The 10,647-nt window shown below is 26.5% G+C and overlaps 1 protein-coding gene across 4 annotated transcripts in view; it reads right to left on the bottom strand.

The window, feature by feature from the left end:
* The window catches only part of LOC132940385 (proton-coupled amino acid transporter-like protein pathetic), a 39,731-nt gene that overhangs the window by 3,692 nt on the left and 25,392 nt on the right, over positions 1 to 10,647 (bottom strand). For 3 of the 4 annotated variants that reach the window (XM_061007941.1, XM_061007942.1, XM_061007943.1), the window contains 8 exons: positions 7,292 to 7,377; positions 3,551 to 3,688; positions 3,340 to 3,490; positions 3,109 to 3,230; positions 2,440 to 2,524; positions 1,386 to 1,658; positions 597 to 775; positions 323 to 489 (listed from right to left, as the gene is read on the bottom strand). In XM_061007941.1, the coding sequence (XP_060863924.1) occupies positions 323 to 489; positions 597 to 775; positions 1,386 to 1,658; positions 2,440 to 2,524; positions 3,109 to 3,230; positions 3,340 to 3,490; positions 3,551 to 3,688; positions 7,292 to 7,377 (1,201 nt within the window). Of the gene's footprint in view, positions 1 to 322; positions 490 to 596; positions 776 to 1,385; positions 1,659 to 2,439; positions 2,525 to 3,108; positions 3,231 to 3,339; positions 3,491 to 3,550; positions 3,689 to 7,291; positions 7,378 to 8,120; positions 8,192 to 10,647 lie in introns of those variants that run through there. The other variant, XM_061007944.1, reaches the window with a different exon arrangement.

Here is a 10,647-nt window from a genome sequence, read left to right as displayed (position 1 = left end):
TTGATAATGCAGACTTATTTTCCTTAGTTTCACTTGATTATTTATATTTTTTTTTACTAAATTGATATTTACACTTGTTATTTTATTATTGTTTTCATTTTTATTTTGAACTATAAATAGGACCTCGTCCTACATAATATTAAGTAAATAAATATAATAACTGATGTCTGCAATAGCAGGAAATGTCTCACTCAAGATGTAACATTACATGTCATTAGTGATTACTCATTAATTATATATTTATAAAATATTAATGCATAATCACAACTCTATAACAGTATTAATAGGTAAGTTAATAATTTCCATAGAGTGAATGACTTACCTGTGCACACGACCAAGATCACTCTGAGCAAATATTCAAAAAGAACGGGGTGTGATGTAAACCGGTGCTTGGAGCCTTTCCAGATGATCTCAAAGGGTACGTAAAACTGAAGACTGTATGTAAGGAAAATAGCCACGGCTATCATGACCTTTACGGACTGCGCCAATCTGCAATTAAGAATGGTAACCAGTTAATGTTTATTTATATCTATGATACTAATATTATTACAACAATTTGTTGACAGATTCATTAATGCAGAATTATAGTAACTTACAATTGATCTTTCGGTAAATTCAGAGTAATGCTGCCCTCAGTCTCTTCACCATACTTGAGAAAACCAAACATTCCAACAGTAGAGTATAAAAGCACAACAATAGCCATGCCAATGTTCAGCACGCTGGGACAACCAATAAAATGTTGTGGAGTTTTCATGTTATTTTCCAATGGCATTACCTAAATAAATTATCAGATACATAGTCATTATATATTGTATTATTGTTATTAATAGAACTCGCTCAATTTTGGTTCTAGAGTAAAAATACCTATTATAATATTGAATTGTGACAATATTTTTGAGGACAAGTTGTTGCGTTTTTTTTTTAAATTTAAATATTGAAAAGTTAAAGGTATTTTAAAAATGTTGACATTTTTTTCTATTTCTAAACAATATAATAAACGCTATATTGAGTATAATGCAACAACTTGCCCTCAGAAATATTGTTACAATTCAATTTTATAATAGGTATTTTTACTCTAAAACTAATATTGAGCAAGTTTACTCAGACTGCGTAAACACATTTTGTCCATGTCGTACGTGTGTATGACGGAGACAACACATGCGGGTGTGACGTCCTCTTAATTTAAGAGGTAGTTTAAGTACTTAACTTCTTCTTGTGCAAAGAAAATTTTGCAAAAAATAATAGATTTTCTCATTTGTTTTATAATGTAATTATTCAGATGGAAGTAAATGTATAATTGTATAATTGTATGATTATTGATATTTCTTGAGAAATCATTCTAAATAATTTAAAAATTATGTTTTTAAAATATGATAAAAACTCACAACACCAATTCCTTCCAATGCGAAGATGGCAGTGCCAAAGAAGAGTGGCCATTTGTGCCAATCCGTAATGTAAGGTACAGATTTCATGGGTGGCAAGTCTTGAAACACGTACCAGAATGTAATGGTCATGCAAGTACCAACCAAAATGTTTGCAATCATTGAAAATGGAGCCAGGTACTTCAAGTTACGTATTAAATTCATAGCGATTACCAATGGCAACATCATCAACATGTACCATCTAACATTTATATCTAAAACATATTCATCCATAACCTGAAATCAAAAAATAGATGTTAACATTAAAAATTTATGCAAACAATAAAAATTGAATTAAACATTTTAAGACATAAAAATTGAATGAAAAGTGAAGTAACCCAATTCTTTTAAATGGATATTTTTCTAATACATTCATATAATCTACTATTATAACTAAATATACAGATTTAGGTATATTACCATAATACCATCATAATATTGCTTATATAGGTATATGTACAAGAATAACTATTTTAAATATGTACCTAATTCAATTACACAAATATTCTGAAATATTTTAATAGGAGCTTAAGAGTTGTCTTTGTTGTCTTCGTCTTACAAATGTTCAACATACCAAATTTGTGTTCAGTGTCAGCATGATAATTGTGTATAACTTTAACTAGTAAGCTTTAATAATACAATTAACTGACCCATTATTAAACTTAAAGATAAGAACATTGTGTTTGTTTTCTCATGGGTTTTTACAATATTTTAATTTTCAAGCAAGTAATGAGTACAAAAAATATCACAATTTATTTCAAACTTCTCATCTTGCTTAAAAATTATTGTTTGTTTTCAAAGTAATGAATTTCTAATAAAAAAATTAAACAAAGTTTGGTGTTCATTTTTAAATGGAGAGTATAAAATATACATATAAATAGCATTACTTATTTTACTTGAGTTTGTGAATTGAAAATATTTCCCTTAATAGTTAATGAATACTACTTTGTAATAACATCTTAAATCTTAATAACTATTAAAATAAATATAAAGAAATATATAATATTTTATTATTTACCTGTTTAATATTTTTTGCAACAAAAACAATATAAACACAACAGCAACCAAGCAAATCAATGGTTAGGAATATGTTAACGAGGCCTCTGAAAAATCCACGAAAAGTAGTTATAGATTATAGATATAGGACAATATTTGCATGGTCAATATCAATATATGATAAGACAATTAGACTAAGATACCTACTTAAAAATACATCACACAAAAGTTTGTCATATTATGTTAATCACACATGGAACTTAACACAAACAAGTTCATGAAGGCCTATCATAAGTTTTTTTAAAGTTAAAATCTCCATATTAAAAAAACCATGAAAATATTATTTAGTACATAAGTGTAACCAGCGTACAGAAAGTTACTAAAAATAAAATATATTTAAATGTAATTTATAGTTGGCATTACTGTGATATATTAAATACAAAAAAGTTACGAGATGCGATCAATAGAAATTATTTTTATAATAGTGTGTTAACACTACTTAACAGTAATAATAATCATGTTCCAACTATTTAAGCAGTGGGTACTTTATGAACTTATTTTTGGTGCGTTCCACCGTGCAGGAGGCAGATAGGTTAGGTTAACCTAACCTACAGTAAACTTTGGTAAGCCACCTCTAACTAAAAAATTCCATAATAAGGAATATATATTATTTAACATATTAATTTTGTACCTGAATAGGCCGGAAAATTTTTGGAAGGCTGGTGGTCCAGCAAGGAAGGCAACTTCTGCAACATCAGCAAATCCTAATGCTGGTACTTGCATTCTACGACACAATTTATGAGACGATTTTACCTAAAAATACAAAAATATTTATGAAGCTATGTATATTTATCGCCAAACTAATCTTGTTAGTGTTAATAATTAATATCTATCACGCTATTCGAATAAAATTAAATCTTACCAGTATATGGACACAATATGTACAAACGAATCCAATTACAGCGGTTGCTACGAGCCCAAATATTAGTCCAGCATTCATAAAAGCCAAAGGCATGGCCAATATGCCTGAGCCCAGACTTCCTTTGAGCAGATGTATAAATGTTTCCATATCCCTGAAAGTTAACGATTCTAAGTTTTTGTACGATCATTTTTAACAATTTTTATTTATTTACGTGGTTGGGTATTGAACCGTCCGATGGTCGAATGGATTGTAGCCACCGAATTCGGCATCTTTGCTTGAACCCGGTACAAGCGGAAGTGTCGAGCCATTGGTCTGTGTTATAGGTACCCCGTTCGATGAACATTTGTATCTATTTATTTAAACGTAAGTAAAAATTATTTGAATTACATTATTTATTTTTGGATTTATAAAAATAAGTGGTACAATTTCAAGCAATCAAATTGTGATCGCAAGTACCTACTATATAATATATAGTAGCCAGTAGGTATAGCTATAGCTATATGTCTTTACTCTTTATACATAGAATATACGCATCCACCATAATATTATATAGGTTGTATACTAGTGTTGGATAGTAATGTAACGAGAGTAACGCGTTAAGTCATTTCGTTAGAATTGTTTCTATGTAACGAAAATGCAATGAACATTTCTTTTGATAATTAATATTTCTATAGTGCAAAACGCGTTACCGTTACAACTTGTTTTGAGTATTGTGAATTTTAAAATAATTTTAATAATAATAATATAATATGTCTATAAAATGCGAGTATTGGGTATACAAATGAATGTAAAATATATATTATATTTAATTTGAAATCGTCAATTCAGTTTTTAATGGTTTAAACCACGCGTAAATTACAACAAAATATAATTAATAAAGTAATATAAATTATATTTTTAATTAATCTTTCTCAAAATACATAGTAGGTTTCCTATAAACAGGTCGGGTGGACTGATGTTATTCTATTTTTATACGTAAATATATTTTGATAGTTAAATATTAATAATTGTTGAACAATAATATGTTTATAATATTCTTAGAACTGTTTATTATTTTTTAAATGTTTTTTTTTAATTATACCTGTACAGTATTTCTACTAATGTTGGTTGTCGAATGACGATTATTAAAGAAACTAAAGAAATACATAATATGAACTATTTATTTTTTTTGTAACATAGAGGTAACAACGTAGTTACTTTTTAGATAGAAAAGAAAAGTAATTTCATTAAAATGTTATTAGAGAAATAAATAAAGTAACTTCATTACTTTAATCTCTAAGTAACGAGTAATGTAACTTAATTACTTTTTAAAGACTTACTCATTGGTTGTAGGTTCTGGTAAGTACAACCGGAATATTTTACGCATCATAATGTAGTTTTATTAGGTATTTTATTTTGATACAAAATATAGATGTCAACAATAAAAAGTAGATACAACTGTATATACACGCATAAGTGTATTACGTATTTCGCTATAGATTTTTAAACGTGTACCTTGCACAAACATTAAGTGCTATAAAACAACGATCGATGTCGGTAATTAATACATAGAGGTAACCACCAATATAAATCAATTGTCTTATACTACACAGATTTTATTATCCGTATGACATTTATTGTCTTTGTCAATTTGAGATGACACGTTTCATAATCGTTTTTCTTGTTTTATAACAAGTCGAATATCGGAATATAGTATTACTACTAAAGTGCATGCACATCAGCTGACAGTTGTCATAATATAGGTATTAGATACCGTTGATTCTAAGATTCTATTCGCAGGGCGCAGGCTATTCAATATTATGTTTTATTTTATGTTTATCATAATTTATAATACTTGTACGCATATTGATTAAACAAACAAATTTAAATATTTGAATTTGTTAGCGATTTTAAAATAGATCAATTTCCTATAGGCTTACGATAGCTACGAGTATGAAATAATAATGCAAAAATCATTCGTCTTTTTAAGGGCTTTCGAGTTATTTTAATTCTGGATAAATGTAGTATGAACACGATGGCACAATTATTAAAAAATAGGTAGGTATTGGTATTATCGTATAAACTAGGTACTGCACCTGTAAAACGCTTTATTTAACACAAATTATACATAAAAAATGGCCATAAAACTGTTTAAAAAATCGGTGTTACAAATTTGTATATTATATAATTCAGTATTTCTTTTTAAATTTTTAGGATTATTACAAAATATTTTATATTATATATTTGAATAATCTATCAGGAAAATTAATATTTGCATCTTTATGCTTGAGCTATGTGAGCACTAATTTCAATTACGATTATTAATTATTATCAAATATTATGTTCATAAAAATATTATAGGTGAATGCAATTTTTAGAATTATTTAATACATATGTTAAATTAAAGATAATTAATTTAGTCAATACATATTAATGAAATATAATATAAATTATTGGGCTTATTAATAGATAATTAGTAATACATAAGTCATAACTTGTGTAATAATATGTAATGAACTACTATAATATTTTTTGGTCAGTAATTGGTGTGTCTGTTTTCTATACAGTCATTGTGAAGATAACATGTAATTTAAGCTCGTAATGATATATTATGTTAAATTAATTACATATTTTGTAATTGAGTGTTAAATTTATTAAATTGAGTCAATTTTATTATCATAGTACCTATGATATACACAGAGCAATTTTATTTAAAGTTAATTTTCTGCCGACAAAAGTAGTTGCTTAGACAATTGTGTCTTAATATTAGTGCATTAAATATCTAAATAAGGACACCGCGGATTCAATTTTAAAATCGTAAAATATAAAAATAAATAAATGATTATAAACTCAACAAGTTTGAACTTGGAATTATTCATACAAAGGAAAATTAACAATGATTTTCGACTTAAATGAAAGTATATAGTAGAATAAATGAATGTGTGTACTCTGTGGAGAGAACACCACTATTTACTTAGGTGAAAACATTTTTTTTTTTTTTTTAATGTGTTAGATTTCCACTTTAGATTTTGCGCGAAGTTTTTGATTGAATTAAGTGTTTTAAAAAAAATTTAAAATAAATATAAATACTGTATTGAGATGCGATTAAGTTAATACATTGTGTGTACTGTGTAGGTACTTTAGAATGTAATATACGTTATATCATCTACCTATTACCTACTATATATTATATAGTCATAGCCCATAGACACGCAGGGATGGTGTGCCTTCCTGACATTTTGTAATTGGGATCCTAAAAGTTAAACCACCGAGTCACGGTTCCGTATTTAATGTGTTGCTCCTAAATAAAATCTAAATTTTCTACAATTCGTAATAAAATATATGAATAATAAAATATTATTCCGTGTTGCTAACATAATGAAACATAGGTACATTTTATATTTGCGTGTAAAAAACCATAATTTTAATAAGAGAAGCATGGCCCAATAAATAGCTCAAAATGTTGATTAAGATTTAGTAATAAAGGAATTCAATAATTTATTTAAATTATTTCGGTGCGTCTGTCACTATAAATTTTTTTATTTTATAGGTAAGTGTGTATACCCCAACCATTAATACATTTATCATAAGTGAAAACTAAAATTAATAATAAAAATAATAGGTAGGTACTAGTATATAATTTGTTTTGAAAAGTATTATTCAATAAAAGTTTTGATTGTATTTAAAATGCATTAAATTAGATATAATTGTAAGCACGTTATTATTATAAAGTAGTAATTATATGATTATTACAAAAATATTATGATGAGATGCGCTGTATAAATATTATTTTAGATATTATATACCTAAATAGTAATTAATACAACTATACAAAATCAAAACCCAATAAGTATAAATAATTAATTCACATTACGTGCAGCTTTAAAAATAATTTATTTTAGTGTGCTGATTTGAATGATCCTAATTCCTAACACTATTCATTTTAATAATAATTATTTTTTGCAAAACGTACTTGACCATAACTAGATCGGCAACATCTGTTCGTATAGATCCCTTTTTGTTGTTATCCAATTCTGTGATAATCGGTCGCATGGACCCCTGAAAAAATAATAATATGATTAATTTTAATTAAAAAAAAAAAAAGTTGCAACAAAAATTAAATTGTTCGTTTTAAAAATTAAATGTTAACATTTTTATTGAACCATTTCTTCTAAGAAACAATTTTTTTTTTATCACAAAAGAAAAAAATGTAATTAATTAATAATCATTTTTTTTTCTTCTAATAATAGTTTTAATAATTGGACAACACACAGTGTAAAAAAAAGTAAGAACAATTTAATTTGTATTGCTTTAAAACTTCGACTATGTGATTATTCTATCTTCTAATTAAGCAAAGTAGTTATTTTATACTATAGTTATGAGACTATACGAGCTTGTAATGTAACAAACTTTTCTCAACACATTGAGTAAACTATAGCAGTATTTAAAATTACAAGGGGACATATAACAAAAGTTTCAGCATGAAATTATCAATAATATTCATGCTATATGGTATGGAGAACAACACAAATTTGAAAATATATACATGCGATGGTTATATTATAGTATGATGAATATCTACAGAAACGGAACAAATTAACATTAAATTAAAACACATAATTTTAATTTTAAATTAGTTATCGACAATAATTTGAAAAATCTATATTAAATCAATTTAATTAATTAATTTAAGTTAAGCTATCTATAATGTTATATATAAAGGAAAAAAACAAACTAAAAGATGATATGCAAGTTTGAACTAACTCATTTCGGTTAATAATTATTATACAGTGTGAAAATACCCTATAGCGCCTCATATTGAAACGACACCAACAACAACCGACCAACGAACACTACTAACTACAGACTAGAAAATGCAACAGTGTCATATTGATCTTGAGTTTTATCATAAAATCTAGGGAACTTATTTATTTTAAGCTTTAATGGTATCGGATTACAAATCGTCTTTTACTATTTCTAAACATAAAATAATTATCCCGATACCTTATTCACGTCATGTAATATCATATAAAATAATACACTTGAGATAATGATTGTTTTACTCCTGATTTTATTTATTCTATAATATATTCTTTACCCATTCATAGGCATAATTTTATGCTTAACTGTTGATATAAGCATTTGTAATTATCAGACTTAACATAACGCTCTTCAAAAAGTTATCAATAAATCCACGATAATAAAATTTCATATATAAAATACTAACATTTATCTAACTCGAGTGCTATTTAAAATTACTCTGATTAGATTTATGTTAAATTTAACAAACACGTTTTGTCACTTTTGTTTTTACCATTTTTACTTGAAGGTTTCGAATAAAATTATTATTTAGTTTTATAATTACTGGTAACAGTATGCTAGTTTGTTTATTTACAAAAAAAAAAAAATGTATTCAACCTAAATGTAATATAGTATATTATTTTGTTTTTAAATAAAATTACAATTTTAACTTGTCAATTTTTATTATTTTCTGAATACAGTAATTTTTATATCAATATAATACCATAATATTTAGGTCACACATTATGTATACATAATTTAGTTTGAAAATAATAAATAATTTAAAAAATACATATTTTATATTACTATTAAAATTAATTTGATTTATCATTTGTTTAAGTGTTCAATAAAACATAATTTAAAAAAATAAAATGATGGAGTTGGCGTTTAAGAGCTTTTGGGCATTGTTTACTCTAAAAAAGTAAAAAGGAAAAAAAATCAAAAAGGTAAAGTAGTATTAACAAATTTATTATTTATATTATAGAGACTTAAGATTAGTACCTATTTAATTATTTTAATTTGTTTTACTTAAAAGGTATTACCTATCAATAATATATGAAATTTAATAGGCAATTCAAAAAAAGTTAAATTATAAACTCTAAGAAAGTTTGTTTGGTACCTAACTTGTAATCAGTGCAAAAAAATATTATCTCAACTTCTAAATACCAAGCAATTTTATTATTAGAAAAATAAAATAAAAACACTTTTTCCAATTTGATTAATTTGCATGGATAATATTAATTAAGTGTCTTCAATTTCTTCAAGCAAAGTTTCAATATACTACCACAATGAAATTCTATTATTAGGTGCCTATAATAATATTATACAAAACCTATTCGCATACATATAATATATCATTGTTTTTCAATGGTTCGCCCGCTTGGGTAAAATAAATATAACTATGTAGACATATCGAGTATCTATGTATAATATACTTTGTTGTGCAGTAAGGTATAACGTAATATAATGTTTATTAATATGCTCTACTGACTCTATATAGGTACGACGAAGTTCACAATGTTAAAGGGTCATTTTTTTCGTAAATTAATTTGCAATAACTGATTATTATTGAAATACTTAACCCAAACCCCTCCAAATAATCTCAAGTAGATCTCATTAAATCGACTTATAATTAATATGGGCATAGTACCTAATTGTAGGCTATATTTTGCAAAGTTTGTTTAACAATTTACTGAAATTCAATTATTATAAATAAAAACTAAATAAGACGTAATAGTGTAATACCCAATGTTCACATTATAATGAAACCCTGGATACCCACACCGTACACCACAGTAAGGGTTTTGAACAAACTTAAAAGATGGGGGGAGGGGGGGAGCGAATTGATAACCATGTCACAAATAAATATTTTAATTCTCTTGCGCTAAAAATATATAAGCGTGCATACGTTTTAATTTTGTTGGATTTTACAAAAATATTTACTGTTAATAATTTCCAACTATTATTTTTTTTTTTATTTATACCTATATATTAAATAGAATTAACCAATTTCCAAGGGAGGGTGGGAGGAAAATGGGCAATTGCCAAAAACCCAACTCCTCCCCAACCTCCACCGAAGTTCTATCGATATAGACGTACTCTGTCTCTATTACTGTTAAGTATTGACAAATTACGATTGAAAGAGCGTTGACGTTACCACAAATAAAATAATTATACTAAATACGTATAATAATCGTTACTCAAACTTGCAGCTATATATACGCGTCATTGTCCAAGTACATATCGTTCGTCTAGTCATCTCAATTGGTTTACATCATTTATCCATGTGCATTGTGCGTAATGGTTATCGATATTTATCTATTCGTTCCATATAAACGGCGACTTATAGCGTTCAATATTGTTTTATACAATTGATTTACCCTTGACTTCGGTGACCCGCCGAAGGGCCACTAAATGCATATTATTTCATATACATATTATACACAATACTGTGTACAGTATAATACATGTGCCATGTGTATATATCTCTGGAGCAGTAAACAGTGGCGTTTTTGTTGTAGCGCAATT

This window comes from Metopolophium dirhodum, chromosome 3 (assembly GCF_019925205.1).
Source record: "Metopolophium dirhodum isolate CAU chromosome 3, ASM1992520v1, whole genome shotgun sequence".
Lineage (NCBI taxonomy): Eukaryota > Metazoa > Arthropoda > Insecta > Hemiptera > Aphididae > Metopolophium > Metopolophium dirhodum.
This window is presented reverse-complemented; position numbering and strand designations above follow the sequence as displayed.